This window comes from Camelus ferus, chromosome 26 (assembly GCF_009834535.1).
Source record: "Camelus ferus isolate YT-003-E chromosome 26, BCGSAC_Cfer_1.0, whole genome shotgun sequence".
NCBI classification, from domain to species: domain Eukaryota; kingdom Metazoa; phylum Chordata; class Mammalia; order Artiodactyla; family Camelidae; genus Camelus; species Camelus ferus.
Window position 1 is genome coordinate 983,206 of NC_045721.1, and position 21,687 is coordinate 1,004,892.

Sequence of the window (21,687 nt, forward strand, 5' to 3'; positions counted from 1 at the left end):
TTTTTATAAAACAGAAACAGACACACAGACATAGAAAATGAACTTACGGTTACCAGGGGGGAAAGGTGTGGGAAGGGATAAATGGGGAGTTCGAGATTTGCAGATCCTGACTGATGTATACAAATAGATAAACAAGTTTATCCTGTATAGCACAGGGAACTATATTCAATATCTCGTAGTAGCTTATGATGAAAAAGAATATGAAAATGAATATATGTATATTCACGTATGACTTAAGCGTTGTGCTGTACACCAGAAATTGACACAACATTGTAAACTGACTATACTTCAATAAAAAAGTAAAAAAAAAATAAAAATAAAAAAATAAGTAAGAATAGCAAACTAAAAATAATTTAGAAATAAAAAATAAAACTTTCTCCTAAAAACACACGTGCACCCACACACACTCACAGGTATTCACACACCCCGCCTCGTCCCTGGTTACATTTTACAGCATCAGTGTGTGTTTAACAAAACCAACAACCCCAGCGACAGCCACAACCTTCCGCTTCCTCTGAAAGGGACGCCGACACAGGAGTTAGCCTGAAGGATCATCCTCCCAGAATGATTTCGGTGGCTCAGCGAGCTGCTGGCCAAGGCCGTGGTCCCCCTTCCTGGGGCTGGACCGGGCGGTGCTGGGGGCTGGGGGTGGGATCCGTGGGGCGTGAGGTTCCTGACTGGGTTAAGTCTGTGCCCAGAGCCAGAGGGAGCCGGGGTGGGGTTGAGGGTCGGGGGATCTCCTGTTTTCCCTTCATTGTGAGCAACAGAGGGTCCACCCCACATGTCAGGGCACAGAATGGCATCAGCTCCTATGCTGGTCTCCCAGGGCTGCTGGGACAAAATACCATGAACCCGGCGGCTTACGACAAAAGACATTTATTTGCTCATCATGCAGGAGGCCAGAAGGGGGGTCCTGGGGGGCATCGCTCCACGCCGCTGGCCCAGCTCCTCTGGTCCCCTGGCCTGCAGCTCAGCACCCGGCTCTGCCTCTGCTGTCCCATGACCACCTTCCCTCTGGGTGTGCCTCGGTTTCCCAACCCCTCTCTCCTTATGAGAGCACCCATCATTGGCTTGGGGCACCCCCCAATCCAGTATGACCTCATCTCGACTTGATCACATCCACAAAGGCCCTGATTAAGGTCACATTCACAGGTATAGGGGGTTAGGGCTTCACCGTATCTTTGGGGGGACACCGTTCAACCCACGACAGGCAGTGTCCAAGCCGTTCACCCTTCTGCCCTCGTCTGCCTGCTCACACCCCCGCACATCACGGTTCACCCTTCTCGATATGGTCCTGGCTACAGCCACAGCCTCCAGGGAGCCCTGACCCGCCCCTCCAGGGCGAGGAGGCTCATCCCAGACAGCTCCCTCACACTCCTGCCATCCCCTGAGTGTCTCTGGACGCAATCAGCCTCTCACCCTCTGACTTCAAACTCCTCATTCCTTTTGCAACATTCCCACCTTGCATTTTCCTGCGTCTCTGATGTCCTGGCTCCCACGTGCACAGAAAGGTGTGTGGGGTGGGGGTGGGGGGTCGGCTCAGCCAGGAGGAAAGGCTTTTCTGCCCGCTCCCCAAAGCCAGGGCCCCACTTCGCACCATCAGGCCCGGAGGCCTTCTGAGACGGGCAGAGAGGGCAGGAAAGAGTTCCGCTGTGAGGTGCACTTCCATTCCTAAAAGGTTCCCATCTCTTCTGTGTTCATTTCAGACATCAGAAAAGGCTCCAGAGAGGGGGACCCTTCTCCCTCTAAGTCTGGAGGGCGGAGGATGCAGGGGGCGTTCCCTCGTAGGGGTCAACGCCAGCAACTGCGCAGAAGAGAGGTCTCCGTGGGGCCCCGAGATCCCTCGGGGTGATCGGGCTTGGCTCGCTGCAGGGTGCTGTGGCTTCACACACCAGTGTCCGTGCCGCTGGTGTCTGTCCGGGCGACAGCCCGGCCGGCGGCCGCAGGGGGACAGGACGGGGGCTGTCACTCAAAGAGCTCCAGGTAGTCGGGCGGCCCCTCCTGCTGACCACAGGGGTGTAGGAGGAGCTCCTTCCCCAGCGAAGTGATGGGCTCGTCCTGTGAACAGAAGGTACAGGCAGGGGGTGAGACGGTGTCAGTGCCGATCGCGCCCCGCCCACCTCACCAGCGCGCGTGACTTCCTGCCCCACCAACGCCCCCGGAGGTACACGACGCTTTCTTGGCTTAAACCTCAACAGAGATGTTTCTCATCGGCCAATTGCCACATCGTCTCCCTCCCTCCCTTCCCCCCTCCTGGGCCTGAGCTCCAGCTTCAGAGCCATCTCAGACAGGATCAGGGTGTGCACGGATTGGGCAGCATCTCCTAGACGCTCCGCCCCAGTGGCCTCTCCCTGAGGAGGAACGAGGGAGGAACGAGGCTCAGCGGCACCACCAGCGCAGTTCGGCACCCCTACTCTCGGGAGGGTCGCGCACAGCCCCTGCGCCGCCGCGGGGCTCCATCTGCTGCGCGCTGGCCTCTGCCTGCGGGAGCTGCCGCCGCAGGACGGCACCTTGTGGTACTCCACCAGGTCGGCCAGGCTGGCGTGCCGCAGCTGGTCCACGCCCAGGAAGCTGTAGGAGCCCGCGGAGGCGTCGATCAGGAAGTGCTTGCAGCCGCTGTCCGACAGGTAGGACAGGGCGTAGCCTCGGGTCCGGTCGCTGACCCGCACCAGGAAGCTGCCCGGCACGCAGGCGCTGAGCAGCTCGTTGGCTCTCTTCACCGTGAGGATTCCTGTGGGAAAGAGGAGCCGGTGTCTCAGCCGCATCATTTCCCAAACCCTCCTCTGTTAAACAGAGCCGCGGGGATAGGGGGGTCAGTAGAAACACGGGCAAGTCCGGGTCCACCTGGGGCTTCATCCGTCCCCCTGGTATTGGTAACTGGGCCGGGCGAGGCTGCCTGGGCAAAGGGACAGCGTGCATGCGAGCTCAGGGCACACGTCCACGTACACACCCGCTTACAACAGCACGGGGGGTGGGCGGCTTCTGAGTCTGGAAGGACCCTTGACGGTCATTCCAGGAGGGGACTTGACGATGCTCAGTTTACTGATGGGGACGCTCTGGGCTGGGAATGGTCCTACTTGAACTGGAACAGTAGTTCTCACCCAGGGTAACATCTGAGAGGCATTTCTGGTTGTCCCGGGTTGGAGTGCTTCTTACAGCCAGCACGCGGTGGCCGAGATGCAGCTCACGTGCCACGGTGCACACAACAGCCTCCCACTGCAAGGACCCAACCCCACAGGCTGACAGAACTGAAAGTGGACACCCCAGTCAGGACTCAGCCGGTCAGGGACAGAACCAGGATGGCCCAGCTCGACCCAGTGCCCTCTGCTGTGGCTGCTCCTAAGCGATGCTTCATCGGCATTTAAAGGAATGAACGTAGACACCCAGGTTTCCGTCCGTGTGCATGTGTGACTGTATATGCTTCAGTATTTCTCTCTTCTCAAATATTCAAAAGAATGAACTCTTCACATACATGCACGTTTTACACATGCATGTGTGTATGTGTATAGTTTAGATGCCGCATGAATTCACATTAATTCAGAGCAGCCTTTTCCCAGTTAGTCTAAACTCATATTCCAGCTCCCCCCTTTTCTTCTTGGAACCCCTCAGATGGCGCCTTTAGTCCACGAAGACCGAAGTTAGCAAAGGTAATTGAGAATTAAACCCAATTACCCAGAGTAAAAAGTAAAGTAAAAGCATTTCTATCCTCTTTTTTGTAAGGAGGCCTTTGATCAAGGGGGGATGAAAAGTCCCCTGTCCTCCCCCTGCTGAGACCAACCAGCCAGCCTCGTCCTCTCCCACCAGAGCCGCCTCCACATCTCAGGGTGAGGCTCAACCCTAGAGCGACGCTGCGATGGGAGTGGGGATGGTGGCAAGGCCTGAAGTCCCCCCTCTGACCTCACAGAAAGGAAATGATGCTCACGTGAGCGCCCACAGGTCCGACTGCTGCCTCTGCCTGCCTGGTTTACCTTCTACACACACCTGGCCCCGCTGAGGATGACTGCGGGCTGAAACGGGACAACGGGAACCCGCCTGCCCAGGGGCCGCAGGGGACCGAGGTCTGTCTCTGAAACCAGGTGGACTTTCCCCTGGCACTGAGAACTCCGAGGGCCCCATTCTGGAAAGATTTCTCTTCCCTCCTGGACTTACTGAGAGGTTGACGCTGAAATTCCAAGTGACGTCAACAGCTGGGACAGATGCTAGGGCTCCTGATATCTGGATTTTCTCAGGATGGATTTGATTCCTACAGTGAGAGCTAGTCTGGGAAATTGTAACCAAATGCAGGTTAAGGTCAAGTTCCTCCCAAATCAGGTCCGAGAGCAGCTGTAAATCAGACTGTCTGAGAGCCTCTTAATGAGTACTTCTTGCTTGCCACACACAAATCCTGGCACTGTCTGATCTGCAGACGCCAGAACACAGCGCGGTGATTTGCTGGCGAGTCCCAGCTCCTACGGGGCTCCCTCAGCTCAGCGGTCCTGACGGCAGGTTCTGGAGGGGAGGGCTGTGGAGATGAGGCTTTCTCCTTTCTGCGTCATGACGGGGTCAGCACCCCCGAAGGGCACACTCTCTTGGTGCATCTGATGGTACTGGTCACTCTACAATTTGCCTGTGATTCCATCGAGGGCCACGGTGCATTCAGGGAGGCCTGGTCAAGCAGAGAGCTTGGTCTGCCTGCTAAGGGAGTTCCTGACCACAGAGCCAAAATCCAGCGTCAGTCGCTGATCCGGGGACCCGTCTCCTTACAGAATTCCTCATCCCAAGTCGCCCCATGCACGACCCTAAGAATTCTGAAGCAGTGAGTGGTCTTCATCCAGCACCCCCAGAAGGCCCCCATCCAGGCCACCTCCCTTCACACTAATGACCAGAATCAAACCTGTGTGAGGTCACGGGAGGACTTCTGGGCTGGCGGAAAGTTCTCCTCCACTTCCTCAGTTTTTGAAGTGCATCACTAATACGGCTATCGGATCGGAAATGAACCAGGTCTTCACCCGGGGTCTGTTTTAGAGCTGACCTAGGCAGCGTGCGGCAGGCCCACAGCCGTCCAGGGGGAAGCAGGGGGCACTGCCGGCTGCGGGGCCCACTCCGGGGGGCACTGCACGGGGGGGGGGGCGCTAACTCCTAAGAGCCTGAACACCAGCTTGGAGGGGAGCAGAGAGATGCCCATTTCTCTGCATGACACCCGAGTGCCCCCAAGGAACAGTATTAAGCCAGATTGTCTGTGATGATGGAAATGCTGTCTGTGCTGGCCACGTGGCAGCTACAAGCCACGTGTGGCCACGGAGCACCTGACGTGTGATTGCGGGACTCAACTTACTTAATTTTAATTGAAGCTAATGTAAAGAGCCACATGTGGCGAGTGGCGACCATCCTGGACCCGCAGCCCTAACCCCTGCTGGAGGGCAGGCCCAGGAGAACTGCTTTTGCACGGGAGAGGACAGACAGACCCCGGAGGCCTGGAATTACTCTGAAACCCCGTCAGGACCCAAGTGCCAGCCACTACCCCGCGGGAGGAAGGCAGGAGTGGGCTGCCCGTCTCCACCGCTTCCTCCTTGTTCTCCAAGGCTCAGCCCAGTGGCGTGAGGCTTTCTGAGCCGCTGTCTCTCCCTGCCTCACCTCCTCGTGAGCGCCAGGATGGCCGCCTGAGTTACCTTCACACCCTCAGCCCCTGCCACTTAGAAGCCCAGAAAAGGACAATGGATGGCTTTGTCTGTCAGCCAAGCTAGGGACTCCCTTCTCAGAGACACATCTATGCGACCACTGCCTCTGGTCTGAAAGCCGTTATCCCAGGGACCAGGGCCACGCTTCATGTTTCTCTGAGGCCCCCCAAAGCCTAGGTGTGCATGTGTGTGGCCTGCTTCCAGCATCTGGAAAAGCTGCTTTACCAACCAAATGAAAGAGAACCTGATGGCAAGAGCACTCGGGGTTCTTCTGTCATCCGGGAGCTCCTCACGGTGGGCAGGACCCTGTTCCATCCTCATGGTGGCCTGAGGAAGAGGTGTTGTCACCGCCCTCCGACGACAGAGTTCCTAACATGCGTAACGTCCCTCAGGTGGGCCGGGAGCCCGACCCCAGAGGCCAGGAGGGTGCCCACCCAGCAAAGCACCTGCCCCCGAGGGCCCCTCGCTGCCACTCACTGTTCCTTTAATCCTCAAATGCCTCTAAAATAAGCAGAACTAATACTATGACCATGGCCATTTTACAGATGGGAAAGGCACCTGCCGAGATTACAGGACAAGTTAGGGGCATGTTCAGGTCTCTCGTCTCCCACTCTGGTGCTTGGCTTTTATGACCCACTGGGCTCATGAAATTTCTCTGGAATTGACTGAAAATAAAAAATGGGCATTTATTTCACAAAGAAGTGTTCACTTCCCTCCAGGTGACCTAGTGAAGATGCATCTTCCAGTGACTGTTTAAGTGTGGTCCCTGGGTGTGGTGGAAAGGATGTTTCAGTGACCCCAGTGGCTGTCCCTAAGCTCAAGGACAGAGACACCCCAGCCCCAGGGGCTCCCTGACCACGTGGCGGGTCTGCTGAGGGGAGAGCCCCAGGTGTGGCCCCGACAGCTCCTCCAGGCAGCCCTCCTTCCTCTCCTGCCATCTGTTCTCCGTGCTCTGCCCCAGAACACGGTGCAGGGAGGGGACAGCACTGTGATGGCATTCCTGATGGAACGCGTCTCCGCTGTCAAGGTGACCTCAAAGCCCCGCCCTGCTGTCGGAAGCCAAGGCAGCTTTCAGAAGACAGTGTTTCCAGGCAGCAACCCTGCAGATTCAAAGTGTTATCATCCCCGGGGGGGGGGGGGGGCTTAAACTTGGGGGGAAGCCCCTCTTCCCTGACGCTGCTTTCTAGCCCTTCAGTGTTTAAAGGAAGCGCGTTCAGAGCGCCTCTGGCCCTGCCCTGGTCCTCGGCACAGAAGGAGCTGCCCTGGGATGCCGACACCTCACCCTTGATGTCTCAGGCACCTTAGGGACAAGGAGAAACTGCCCGAGCTCTTACAGTATTATCATGTTTCCTTAATAATTCAGAGTTACATCACGGTTCTCCCTCCATCACCTTAATGGCTAGCCCCGATGAACCCGGGCTGACTGTGTGACCCACACAGTTCCAAGCGCTTCACCGAGTCTTCCAACCAGCCCTGCGAGGCAGGCAATGTCATTATCCACGTCACACAGGCAAGAGACAAGTAGCAAGTGCGGGAGGTCCTGCGACTTCCTGGAGGCCGCACGGCGGGCCAGTGGGGGCTGGGATCGGGGTGCAGGCAGGGCGGCCCAGAGATGCATGTCCAGCCACTGCCCTCCACCGCCCCATCCCGGCATAAAGCAGCCGCATCCAGCCTGCTCTGGTGGTGACAGCGGGAATCCAGGACACAAGGCACGTGACGACAAAGAGAAATCTCAGGGCAGAAATGTGGATTTCAAAGTCCTTGTCTAAAGAGTAGGAACCTCCTTTCAATAAAAACATCCCAAGTAAAGCCCCGAAGCAGAGTCGCTCTCCTTGGCCCCTCGGACCCCCCCACTTCCCCTCTCTTGCCCCTTGAGGTCCCTCCAGGTCCCTCCAAGAACACGGTGGGCCACCATGAGACCGGACCCTGGGCACAGGCCGGCCGTGACCCCTGTGTCTGGCAGCGTCAGGGTGACGACTCGGCTGCATCATTTGGAAAAATCAGAAATCTTTCCTTGCATTTTTAAAAGATTTCCTCCCATCTTTATATGATGTTTACTTCTTGTACGATATTATCCATTTCTGCACCTCTTCCAGTAGCTAAGGTTAAACACTGTTCATTTTCTGTTTTCACTGTGGTTTGGTTTGTGCTTAACTCCTTCATGCTTTATTACGTGGGCATTATGAGGGATCTCAAATATTAAGGAATCTTGAAAATGTTTAGAGGACTTACAGTTATGGTTCAATAAACAAATTTTAATTAAAAACAAATAAACAAAAGCTCACGTAAGTGGGGGAGGCTACAGCTCAGTGGTAGAGCGTGTGCTTAGCATGCACGAGGTCCTGGGTTCAATCCCCAGTCCCTCCATGAAAAATAACTATATTAAAAAAAATTAATTACCCGTCTCCAAAAAAACCCCCAAATTAAATAAATAAAAAATTTTAGAAACTCAAGTAAGAGAGGCCTTTGGGGTTCATGGACTATTCTCAATATTAATGGAATAACATACTCAGATTTTTGCAGCAAGTTAAGCCGCATTGGGTAATTGATGAGAAAAGTCAGGGTCTCCCAGAAAAAAAAACCAATGCATGGTATTTGCCACAGAAAAGCTAGCCCTTCCCAAATCTGCATAGATGTAGCTTTCTCCTCTTTGTGTTTCGTCTTCAGTTAGTTCAGAAATCTGAACTAGTATCAGGCAGCCACATGGGAGAACCAGAGAGTAATTTGGACAAAGCGCTTTGACGCTGTAATGTACACGAAGCCTCGGGGCTGAACGGCGGGTCACTCCCTGAGCTCCCAGGGCTTCCGGATCAGGCCCTGCTGGTCCCTCCCAAGGTCAGGGTTTCCCAGACCCTCGCCTGCGCCACACGGGCACTGACATCCTCCCACTGCCAGCCACAGCTTCTCCCACTCACAGGTGTGCGCTATCCCTCTGTGTGACCCTGAGAAGTCACATGGATCAGGAATCTGTGCTTGGTCAAGACAGAGGCTTGGAAGTCCCATCCTGAGGGATGGGTGGGATTCTGATGGCCCCGCCATTAAGAAGTCTCCACTCGTCAGCAAAATAGTCGAAGGACAGATTATTGCTTATCGGTGCCGGTTTCCAGATTCATTAAGGTTTTGGCCTAAAAAATCGTGGGTGGCTTCTATGAGACCTTCTCAATGCAATCTCTCCAGGTAGGACTGTGCTGATGGAGCCTGGATGGCCCACTGCTGGGGGACAGGGACACAGGATTCCACCTGCACAGTCGTCTCCAGGGGACATAAGTCCCAGAGGGTAACTGCCTCCCAGAAATGAACAGGATTAACCCCTGATGGAGAATGAAAATTTGGAGGGTGTATCAAAAAAGGAAGCCATCAAAATAGCTGCGGTATGAACTACACTGATACCCCACAGATGTTAGTGGGGTCTGCTTTGAAGTAGCGTAAGATGCAACATTTTTAAAAAATTAAAGCCTTTGGAAGGCAGTTTCAATTATACTTCCTGACAGCAAAGACACCTATAAGAAATAAATCAGGATGGAGATATTTCATCAACCGTCTAATCACATTCGCATTTGAATAAGGAAGCGAAAATAACATTTCAGAGGAATAATGCTCAACTATTGAGGCATAAAGCAAGGATGTGAATTCTCTAACAACGAGAGAAGCCATTCGGAAACTCCTAAATCAGACATCTGTGTTTATACACTTCCTTCTGCCTTTTCCCCACCTCCCCATGCCCGGCCCCTGCTGGCTTCTAAGCCCCTGAACACTGTTGCATCTTTAAGAGGAGTGGGGAAAATGCTGATGGGCAGAACGAAGAACTGAGCCTGCGGGTTTCTAGACGGACCTTCACACTTCAGTCTTATGTACTCCTTGGCCCTTCCCTCCAAGAGGTGAGCACAGGTAATTAATTCTCTGTCTACACACGTCAGAGAGGTCAGTGATGTGTGAGCTGAATAAACAGGGGGCTTGAATGAGCCAAGTTCTAGGGTCAAATGAGGAAGCAGCTCATGAGCGAACCTCTGCTCGGGCTCCAACAGACCACCCGCAGCCTGAATGCAAGGATCAAAACCCAGAATTCTTCAGTTTAAGATCACAGAGTTCAACTCCTTCACTTAACAGATGAGGAAAATGAGGCTCAGAGAGATGCGTTTGTTACAGAGGTTACCAGGTGCCCAGGTCACTCAGCCAGATCATGGAGAGCTGACCTTTGGCCACACCCTACAGCCACCGCGGCCCGCCCCGGGTGGGTGATGGTGCTGCCCTCTGGTGGGGGCCCCGTGTAGGTGCACAGGAGGCACACCTTCCCCACGCCCAGCAGTGTTCATCTCTCATGCACGTAGCAACTTACTGAGATGTCATGAGCCTGCAGCTCCCTGATAAAACTGCTTTGTGGAAAGGATTTCAAAGACTTTTCTCGGGCAGCACAAGTAGAAGGGAGCCTTTATCCTCTCTGCCCTCCTGGTGAATGCTGGGTTCACCCACTGTCAGAGTCAGATGCGGTCCCACCGAGGGAGCCGCGCACTCACCGTGGAACCAGGGGGCGATGCTGTCCGAAGCCCCCAGGTAGCCCGCTCGCAGCGGGACCTGCTCCTCCCTGAACCAGTGGACGATGTCCTCCTGGAGAGAGCTGGACGCCGTCCTCGTCACTCCCTGATGCCTGGGATTTATAAAAGTATTGCAAGTTAGATTCAACTAATTTGAACATCATGCTTTCAAAAATCACACATACTCACACACATAGACTATTGCATATGTCTCAAGATCTGATCACACGGGCTGAGCTCATGGGGTGGGACCCATGCACGGCCATCACACAGTCCCTCCTGGGCAGGGAGGAGAAGAAACAGATCTGTCACCTGCCCCTCCAGTCCCGTAGCTCCGCTGTGTTATGAGGTACTGCTGGGTTAACACACAGACTTCAATTCATTTTTAATACAAATTAGAAGCCCCATTAACTCCCAATTAAAATCTGAGAAAATAAACAAAAGAAAGTGAAATACACCCCCCCCCCCCGGGTTATTTTCCTGAAGAGCAGGTACTTGCGGACGGAAGACCTCAGATACAGTAAAAGACACTTCTCTCCTAACACTTTCATCATTCAATTTCCTCTTCTTTCTGTTTCCACTAACCTCCCCGACTGGCTTCCTTCTCGCCCCCACGTTGAAGAGGCTTAGCTATGCTAAAAGGCAGTCTCAGAGACGGAAAGCAAATGTAAGGAGAATGTTTGAAGGCTGATAAGAAAAGGAGGCAGCAGAATCGTTCTGAGATCAGTCTAGTCCCAGAACTTAAGTCAGTTTCCATCACAAAACTACCCTTGGGGGGTAACACACAGATTTCCAAGTGGCAGGCCCACTAATTCTGAGCAGAATTCGATGTAAAAACAACAAGTTTGGAGGAGCTACTGGACTATCCTTTCATGTAAATTGACTGACGCTCTTTTCGCTGTTTTATGGTGACACGTTGTGGTGAGTTACATGTGATGTCTATTTCAGTCGTACACACACTCGTGCGATGTGCATGCAAGTTCACGTGTGCACAGCATTTTGGAGAAAACAGCCTATAATAACGTGCCTTTCCTGGGGAGCAGACACTGCACACGTGAGGTTACATGTTGAGCTCTCTTACAAGCCTTCAGATGAGGTTTCTTTGGAAAATCTTTAGAGATCAAGCAGAAACTCCAAGGACAGCCAGTCTTTTCCCCAGGCTGGCTCCTAGCTGACCTCAGTCATCACCGTTTCAAGTCCCAGCCCTGAAACCATCCAGTCTGGCTGCCTCACAAGAAGCACTGCACAGCAAATGTCTTCAGCTGGGAAAAATGAGCTAACTGAGCTTAGAACAAGAGCTGCCCTTTTTAAAGGCCACCGTCACTGCTGTCGGTCACACAGGCTGTGCTCTAAAAATACCACGGGTGTGGGTGGATTACCAGTCGTATTCCCACCCTTGGAAAAGCCTGGAGAGGCGCACACAGCCCCGTGGGGACGTGTGCGCCTCTCCCCAGGCGACAAGCTTGGACGACAGAGGGGACCCTGAACAGGAGCCCGCACTCTGTGCCCTGGTCACAACACTGAGGGGCCTGCCCTGTCCTGTTGTCCGTAAGAAAAAAACAGTTACCCAAACTGTCACTCTGTAGAACGTGGTCATTTAGTGTCAGTCCCCAAGTCCCCAAATGACATCTTTCAGTTGAGTAAATAGGAATAATCATAGTAGACAAAACGGCCCAACTCGCGCTTCCTCTGAGGTCATAATCCCCTTGGGAAAAACCTTGAAGATTACCGACCCTTTGCAAAGGGACTTCTTTGCTTTTTGTTTCTCCCTACTGGTAACAGAGAAAGATTTTAAGGTTTTATTTCAGAAGACAAGGCTTTAGACAGCTGTGTTTCACTAAGTCAATATTTGATTCCTCCTGGTTGTTATAAATATCATCTTTCTACACACCGGAATATGAAAATATCATATAATGTTCCTCACCAAGAGAAACCGATTTTATAGTTAACATCCGGGCGGGGGTTTCTGCTGTGATGTCACTGTGTTTTTCTTCAGGGATTTTCCGAAACAAATTGCTCTACCTAATTCTCCCCCAGCCTAGGAGGCCAAGGTACCATCATCACCAAATAAAGTCTTCATTCAAAAGAGGAACATTTCTAAATTCCCAGATGGTGAGCTTGGCTGTGTATCCCAGAATGAGCATCAAATCTTTAATCTCGAGCCATGGAAATGTCGCTTCGCTGACGACGTCAAGGCCAGCCGGCTCTGGGTCCCTGCTGCGACGACCCCCCCCCCAGCTGTCCCCCCTCCCCTCGCTGGCTGCCACCAGGTGGGGGCAGGCTGGGCGGGGGGCACAGGGAGTCATCACCCGGTCTGCACATCTTCACGAAGTCACTGGCCATGCTCACGGTACTGGCAATGGCATTTACAGATGAGGAGGGATGAAGGCTGCCCAGGGACCCCAGCATCTCAGGCTCAGAGGTGGGGCCGGATTGACTGGCACCCCGTGGTGGCCACGCAATTTATCTTTAATCGGCTGGTTTCATCGCTTTTGCTTAAAGCCACCTGCGAGCATCTTACCTGAGAGGTTTGTCAGGGTGTCCGGTTGAGCTCAGGAACTGAGGCTTGGGGGGAAGAGGGGGCCTTCTGGGTTGCGGGGGGCCACTCCGGGAGTTCTGCGGCCCCCCGCTTTTTCTCCCTCTTTGGGACAGCCTCTGGTAGTCTTCCCGTGCCTGTCTGGCCAGAGAGCGCCTCCTCTCATCAGCTGCTTTGGATTTTCGCACTAGAAAAACAGCGGGGCTTGAGAAAGTGACTCCACGTCTTCACATTCGCGCCCGGCATCGCTAGCAAAGACCAGGAACCCCTCAGGGGCTCAGAGCTGTGGACACGGTGGACAGGCAGCAGGGCCACGCCCAGAGCCCACATGGCTGGACCACGAGGGACTCAGTCTCCCAGACCAAAAACTAAATGGTCCTTACACAGACTGCATAGGTGCATAAAAGTGTCCCAAGGCTGCCTTTTCTGGCTGCTTTGTAACACAGAGGTTGCTTGTTTTGCTGTTTTTGTTTTAGGAACCTAGCCTTAAAAGACTCTGAAGAGGGAGGTAAGGCTAATTTTTCCTGAGTCTATCTGCACTTCAGGCATTATTGGCCAACTGCTGTTATGTTTGACTTCAAGATGAATTGAGAACCTTTCTGCTATTCAACAAGTGGCTCATAGCCTTTGAGTAGTAATTTAGTGTGAAAACATCTCCCAACAACCACTTTAATGCCTCCTAGATGGGTCAGCTAATTAAGTGAACAAACAGATTTAACAACTCGGTGTTACAGAGGATTCTCGGTACTCACAAGAGGCCTGCCACTCCGAATCTTCTTTCCAGTTCTTATAAATTTGTTTGGTTTTCTCTTCATCTATTTGTTTTATTTCTTCACCTTGTGTTTTCTTCACAGGACTCTTTCTTCTGTTTGAAAAACCACAAACAAACACTGGTGAGGGTCTCTGACAGTCTCCTGCAAGGAGGTGGACACTAGGCATGGTATTGGCACAAAAACAGGCATATAGATCAGTGGAATGGGACAGAGGGCCCCAAAATGAAAACACAATCTTACAGAATCTGTGGGATGCAACAAAAGCAGTTCTAAGAGGGACATTCATAGCAATATAGGTCTTCCTCAGAAAACAAGAAAAATCTCAAATAAACAACCTAATGTACCACCTAAAAGGATTAGAAAAGAAGAACAAACAAAATCTAAAGTCAGCAGAAGGAAGGAAATACTAAAGATCAGAGAGGAAACAAATAACAGATGTTAAAAAAAACCCAGAAAAGTTGAATAAAACTAAAAGCTGGTTTTTTGAAAAGAGAAACAAAATTGACAAACCTCTAGCCAGGCTCACCAAGAAAAAAAGAGAAAGGAACCAAATAAAATAAGAAATGAAAGAGGAGAATTAACAACTGATACCACGGAAATACAAAAAATCCTAAGAGAATACTATGAATAGCTAGATGCCAACAAATCAGACACGCAGAAGAAATGGACAAGCTTCTAGAAACATACAGCCTGCCAAAAGTGAGTCAAAAAGAAGCAGATCACTTGAACAGACCCATCACCAGAAGTGAAATAGAATTTGTAATTGAAAAAAAACAAAAACAAAAACTCCCTGCAAACAAAGTCTAGGACCAAATGGCTTCACTGGGGATTTCTGCCAAACTTCTGCCAATTCTTCTCAAACTCTTCCAAAAAACTGGCGATGAGAGAACATTCCCAAATTCAGTCTATGAGGCCACCATCACCCTAATACCAAAGCCAGACAAAGACGCTACAAAATGAGAAAAATACAGGCCAATATCTTTGATGAATATAGATGCAAAAATCCTTAACAAAAGATTAGCAAACCGAATCCAGCAAAACATAAGAAAGGTCATATACCATGATCAAGTTGGATTCATTCCAGGGTCACAGGGATGGTTCAAACATGCTAATCAATCAAGGTGGTACACCATATTAACAAAAGAAAAGACAAAAGCCACATGGTTAGCTCAACAGACACAGAAGAAGCATTGAACAAAATTCAATGTCCATTCATGATAGAAATTCTCAACACCGTGGGTATAGGGGGAACCTATCTCAACAAATGAAGGCCATTTACCACAAATCCACAGCCAATATCATACTCAGTGATGAAAAACTAGACTTCCCAGCAAATACAGGGACAAGACTAGGATGCCCACTCTCACCACTCCTATTCAACATAGTATTGAAGTCCTAGCCACAGCAATCAGACAAGAAAAAGAAATAAAAGGTATTCAAATTGGAAGGGAAGAGGTAAAACTCCCACTTTTGCAAATGACATGATACTCTACAAAGAGAACCCTGGAGTCTCCACACAGAAATTGTTAGAATAAACAAATTCAGCAAGGTAGCAGACTACGAGATTAATTCACAGAAACCCGTTGCATTTCCTTACTCTAATAACGGCATATCAGAAAGAGAAAGTAAAAAAAAATCCCATTTAAAATTATGTCAAAAAAAAAAAAGATATCTAGGAATAAATTTAACAACCACATCCAAGAGCTCTCACCTCTGTGCCCCCACATGTGCTGTTCCCTCTGCCTGGAACAAACTTTCCCCAGCCATCCCCATCACCCTCCCCTCCTTCTTCAGGCCTCTGCTCCAACATCACCTTCTCAGGGCGGCCCTCCCTGACTACCCCTTGAAAAAATCAACTCCCACCCTCCCCGCCATCCTCAGCATCCTTATCCTGCATCCTTTTTCTCAAGACCAGGTGTTCCTTTGACCACCTGACTTCATTCATCTATTTATCATCTGTCTCTCCGTCAGGAGTACAAGCTTCCTGAGGGCAGGATTGTGTCTGTTTTGTTTACTGTGACTCTGGTCCCTCTATTGTTACTGTTTTAGAAAGAGGCACATATTACAGGAGCAGAGGCCCACGAGGCCCACAGGGTCACACTTCCCCACGACTTCAGTCTCAGACGTGCCAGCTCTCCATGTCACGCCTGGCCCTACAGGGGCATCAAGGCATCGGTCACACGGTCCACACGAACCCAGCCTGGGCTGCCTCTGTCTCAGACCTGAGACCAGTTAGAACCTTTTTAGAGCCTCATCTCTTATCCACCCCCCTTTTTCAGACCTTCTGTGGGTCAGATTCTCCACGGGATCCAGTCTCTGCCTCGGTTACGGTGAGCAGTACACGCAGCACTGCTGCAACAGAACGTGGGGGCTGGGGAGCCACAGGGCCCCGTCTGGATGGACCCGGGGGTCTGGGTGCCTGGAGGGGGGCTGCGGGCACCGAGTGCTCGGGCTACAAGCACCTGCTCAGCGCAGAGGGACAGGCTCAAGAAACAGTGAGCACACAGGGAACTTAATCTGAATGCGTGGTTTCTACCAAGTTTCATGCTTCACTTATCACTCTCTGAAATCAGTCTTCCCCCAGCGCCTGCCGAGCCCATGACACTGTCTCTGTTTCAGATCTTCAGAGAGGAGCTTCCAGGAGACTCAAGACTCCTCCGCCTCCAGATAAGCAGGTAAAGATGAACAGCTACGTTCACCCGCTTTTCAAAGACAGATTCCACATTCTGCTGCTTCATTGCATTTCTGCACGAGACTAATACACCAGTCTGTGAAACAGTCATGGAAATGGCTGTGCATTTAGCCCCCTGAAGATGGAGCGTAAGGCTTTTACCTGGCGAAATCTGTATCCCTTCATCCGATTGATAGAGTCTGCCAACATTTGTTGAATATTTCTGAAGGAACCAGAGGGTGACTAAAAATTAAATGAAACACATTTTTATGCCACTTCAGGAGATAATCTGTTAAAGCTGCTCTCATGCTGACGTCCCCTAAAGCTGCCCCCATGCCCACACCGGGATCCACCCGGGTCTCCCACCAGCAAGTGACTTCCTGAGCCAGGTCTGGCCGAGGCGGCAGGTGCGCGAGCCTCGGCCTCCGCGCTCGGTAGGGTTAGAGGTGAATCTCTGCCCGAGGGCTGGCAGCTGGCGGCTCGCCTACAGCAGGCAGGTGTGCTTTGCTCCCAGCTGGCCCAGGAACCCTGGGGTGACTTGGAGACACCAACACTACCCCTTGATTTAAATTCTCCTCTTCCTCTCTTAATCTTTGTTTTACCCCACCCCCTGTTTTAGGCTGGACCAGAGAAACGCCTTCGTCTCTGCCCCTTAACTGCACGCACCTTGCTCCCCGTCTAGGGCTGGAGACGTACCTGGACCACCTGGTGCCCGGGAGCCCCGCCCACTTTCCCTGGACCACCTGCTGCCCAGGAGCCCCGCCCACTTTCCCTGTCTGATCACCTCCTCCCGCTCCTCCCCCCGCCCCACTCCCCAGCTCAGGATCTAGGCTTCTCTTGCTCTGGATGGATCTCCCAGTGGGGTTCCCAGATCTGCTGCCTGGCTCCCCTGGGGTCATTCCTGTGCGCCACGTGCCAAGCCCTCTGGCCTGTCACACTGGGCACCTCTTAAACGGGTCAGTTACACCAGCCCCTGTCACCAGGCCCCTGGCCTGAGGGCACAGTCTGAGCCAAGGCCCGCAGGGGCAGCCACGTGCCCTGTGTGGCTGACAGAGCCACCCCTGACCCACGGAACCACGACTTCTGTGTCTGTGCTGAGGACTCCTTCCTGAACTCTGGCCTCGATCAGAACGCTTGCAAGTTTTCAGCAAAAGGTTGAAACCGAGATTCGGGCGGAGCACAGAAGGTACTTTAGGGTTATTTCTACGCCATGCAATGGGCCGGTATGCATACCTCAGTTCTGCCCCTTTTTTCTCAGTGGCTGGCCTGTAGCTACCTGGATACACTGCATTTCCCACTGCCCAGGCAGTCAGGGGCCATGTGAATAATTATCTCTAAAATAATGCAGGTGGTGACTGGTATGGACCACTTCTGAACGGCCTTTAAAACCTCCTTCACACGTGTCTCCAGGGCACCTCCCCCTTCCTTTGTGCTGGGATGCTGACACCAGCTACTCTATGAGACAGCGGAACCTCCAAAAGCCTGAGTCCCTGAATGGCTGTGTGGACCTGAGCCCTCCTGGACCAGAACACCATCCCGGATGTTACAAGAGAGAAAGATGAACTTCTGGTGTGTTTCAACCATTGCCTTTTTGGTCTGTTTGTTCCCGAGTGTGGCCTATCTTAGCCGCTAGGGTTGGCGGCGCAGCGTTCCCCACTGAGGTCTTTTACTGACGGTGGGGAACACAGTTAATGCTGATTCCACTGATGGCTGCTGGTCCCTGAGCCGATCCTGACCAGGCTCCGTGTCAGGGCCCTGGGGGTGTCAGCTTTGCTCCCACAACAGCACTGATGGCGGGACCACAGGACGCTTGTCTCCAGATGAAGGGACAAATCTCGGCGGCGCTGTGAGCCTGGTGGGATCATACTCTGGCCCGCGCCAGAGTGTACACTTACGCTACTGTATCAACTTTGTCATGACGGGAAAATGAATTGTAGGTCCAAAGCCTTCTGAAGAACAGATCAGAACGGTTCCAACAGGTTTTGTGTCAGGCTGTCTGTTCCAAATCCAAGATGACTCTGAAGGGCTCGAGCTTGCGGTCCCCGAATACATTTCCACTCTCAGGAACGTGAGCTTTAAAAACAGCTCACTTTCCCTTCCCTCAGTGACATAAGATTTGTGGGGCATCCTTTTGCCAAAGGGATCGGTTTCTCCTCTGCTGAAAATTAGGAGGCAGTAACTGGGCTCCGCTGATACCTCCTCGGGCGCTGGAGACGCGGCTGCGGCCCCAGTCTCTCCACCTGCTTGTTTCAGAGGGTCCTGGGTGTTTGCCACGAGCGGAGCCTGGAAACAAGGTTTCATCGGCAACACCTTCCCTGTGATCAGCCTTTAAGCTCTTGAATGAACTCTTGGCTGTCTCCTGAATCAGCTTCAGGCTAACAAGCATCTGACACTGCTCTTCTAAGTCCTATGTGTCCACTTTGTCAAACGTGCTCCTCCATCACTTGCCAGCTACTGTCATCTGCGTGGTCACAACACCCTCAATATCCTGTATGATTTATTTCTCGTCCCATAGAATTATTCCTGCAACTGCACTATTCATCTGTACACACACAACATTGTTTTCTTACCACTTGCTTCTCTAAAAATTACTACCTGAATTTTTCCTATCACCATCGTGTGCCTTTGCTTTTTTTTTTTTAATTGAAATACAGTCAGTTACAATGTCAATTTCTGGTGTTAGCACAATGTTCCATCATTCGTGTGCCCTTTCTTACTAGCACTTTCCACAGCTCACTGCTTCTGTACTCATCAGCTATTACGGGGTTATTAGTATTCTTAAAACAATGCAAATCTAAGCACAGAGACGGGCACCGGACGATGAAATGGGTCTGATGCCGGGACTCCAGGGACCTCTGTGACCGTCGGCGCCCTCTACTGGTGCCGGTCAGAGGTGACAGCCTTTCTCTGACGTCTTAGGTTGTGGGTTTGTTTTGTTTCTTGGTTTTTTTGTTTTTTAAATTGAAGTATAGTCACTTTACAATGTTGTGTCAATTTCTAGTGTACAGCATAATAGTTCAGTCATACATATACATACATATGTTCCTTTTCATATTATTTTTCATTATATGTTACTACAAGATATTGAATATAGTCCCCTGTGCTGTACAGAAGAAACTTGTTGTTTATCTTATATATAGTAGTTAATATCTGCAAATCTCAAACTCCCAATTTATCCCTTCCTACCCTCTTCCCCTCTTCGAAAAAATGCTCAATATTGCTAATTATCAGAGAAATGCAAATCAAAACTACAATGAGGTATCACCTCACACCAGTCACAATGGCCATCATTCAACAGTCCACAAATGACAAACGCTGGAGACGCTGTGGAGAAAAGGGAACCCTCCTACACTGCTGGTGGGAATGCAGTTTGGTGCAGCCGTTATGGAAAACAGTATGGAGATTCCTCAAAAGACTAGGAATAGACTTACCTTATGACCCAGGAATCCCGCTCCATGGGCATATATCCAGAGGGAACTTCAATTCAAAAAGACACACACACCCCAATGTTCACAGCAGCACTATTTATAATAGCCAAGACATGGAAACAACCTAAATGTCCACTGACAGATGACAAGAAAAAGAAGTTGTGGAATATTTATACAATGGAATACTACTACGCCATAAAAAAGAATAACATCATGCCATTTGCAGCAACATGGATGGACCTGGAGATCGTCATTCTAGGTGAAGTAAGCCAGAAAGAGAAAGAAAAATACCATATGATGTCACTCATATGTGGAATCTAAAAAAATAAAAAGACAAATGAACTTATTTACAAAACAGAAACAGTCTCACGGTTTGTGTTCTTAGTACACAAAAGCTCACAAGTTGATTCCTGAGTAGAAGAGATTTAGCATAAATAATTGATTAGTTTAACAGCCATTCCGGAGATCAATACTTCTATTCAAATCCTTCCACACTGTCTAGAACATACTGTACACTCTAAAACTATTCACACATGCTAAGAACCATATGCGTAAAAATTCTAATTCTTCAAGGTGAACCAAGATTTTCCCTCATCCAACAGTGTTAAAATAATGTGTAGACGTTAACTGAGATTTGTGTAGGGCAGGTTCATTCAAATACATGCACGCATTCTACAAATCTGCGAAACACACCAAGTACAACATAATAGGCTAAAGATTGTACGATCTATGAGATTTCCTTTACTTAAAAACAGCAGATTGGTGGCTCAAACATGATGATTCACGATGCCAATACCAGACGGAGAGGACCACAGGAATAGCGCTCGGAGCACCCCAGCCTGAGGATGGAGGGGTGTCTTGGAGAGGGTGCCGCGTCCTCTCTGAAGCCTCCCTTCTATGCTCTGTTCCAGGGAACATGCTCTTTAGTTATTCTGATTTGCAACACAAGAAAGGTTGGAAAACTACCCGCCTCCTGCATAATTTTTGCTGACAAAATCCTTTCAAGTCCATACATCGTTTGACCTTCGTAGCAGCATCACAAGGGTGGCAAAGCAGGTATTATCCCTTTACCAAAAAGGTAAGGTGACCTGGTGATCGGCAGGAAAGCAGGGACTGAGACCCATGTCCTTCCCACATCTCCAGCTTGCTCCTTCCGCGGAGGGTCCCAGAGAGACATCCGTCTGCCCTGCATGGGAGCCACTGCAGTCACCGCCCACCTGGTACCTTACAGAGACTTCGTAGCTGCTCAAACTCTAAGGGCAGAGTTAAAGCCACTGTATCTGATTCATCTTTGCTTTATTTCAAAACAAAAACTGCCACGGAATATTTATGCAAAATATTGCATAGTTTTATATTGTGCACTATACTGTGCAGTGTTATAGTAACTCCGAAAAACAAAGAGAAAACATGGAAGCCAATGCCATAGGAAGCCAGCAGACTTCCTGCAGACACCAAGTCAGAATGGTCCTCTCCAATCAATGCAGACTGTAGTGGATCTGGGACGGGAGCCCATCTGCATTGACTAAAGGATTATAATGTATATATATATATTATATAATTTACAATTAAACTTAGAAGTGTGGCATTTCAGATCTACGTGAGCAATGGGTTAACAAAAGACACAGCTAGCAACATCAACATTACATGAATACAAATTACATCTCCTTCAGAGACCATGTGTCATATGAGAATTATTCTAATTACATCCACACTAAAAACTGGTTTGAAAAATGGTTCATTCTGGCTTCTAACTTAATATTCGCTGTTTAAAAGTGAAGGACTACGCATTCAAACAAAATTCAAGTACCTGTCATTCCGAATAAACCAGAAAGCTCCAGGAAACAGAACGTTTTTAGCGCTCACTTTTTACAGTGAAGAAGAAAATGATGAAGGAAAGGGCTAAACCAAGAGTTTACACTTAAAAACAAAATCCTATGTTAAGCGGTCCCTCATCCCCTTTTTACGCCTCTTAATTCCAAGGTCTTCACGAATTGATGGTCAGAATCACGACCTCGGTGAGCACAAAGACCGTGTGGGCTTAATTTCCTGATCTCTGGAGCCTCAGCAAAAAAGAACAGTGACTAGCACTT

General features: G+C 50.5%; 1 protein-coding gene across 1 annotated transcript in view; it reads right to left on the minus strand.

The window, feature by feature from the left end:
* Positions 1-860: 860 nt before the first annotated feature.
* SH2D4A (SH2 domain containing 4A) overlaps positions 861-21,687 on the minus strand; it is a 49,606-nt gene continuing 28,779 nt past the window's right edge. The window contains 6 exon segments of the mRNA XM_032468796.1: positions 861-2,058; positions 2,511-2,731; positions 10,172-10,302; positions 12,711-12,912; positions 13,478-13,583; positions 16,326-16,412. Of these exon segments, the coding sequence (XP_032324687.1) occupies positions 1,966-2,058; positions 2,511-2,731; positions 10,172-10,302; positions 12,711-12,912; positions 13,478-13,583; positions 16,326-16,412 (840 nt within the window). The 3' untranslated portion in view covers positions 861-1,965.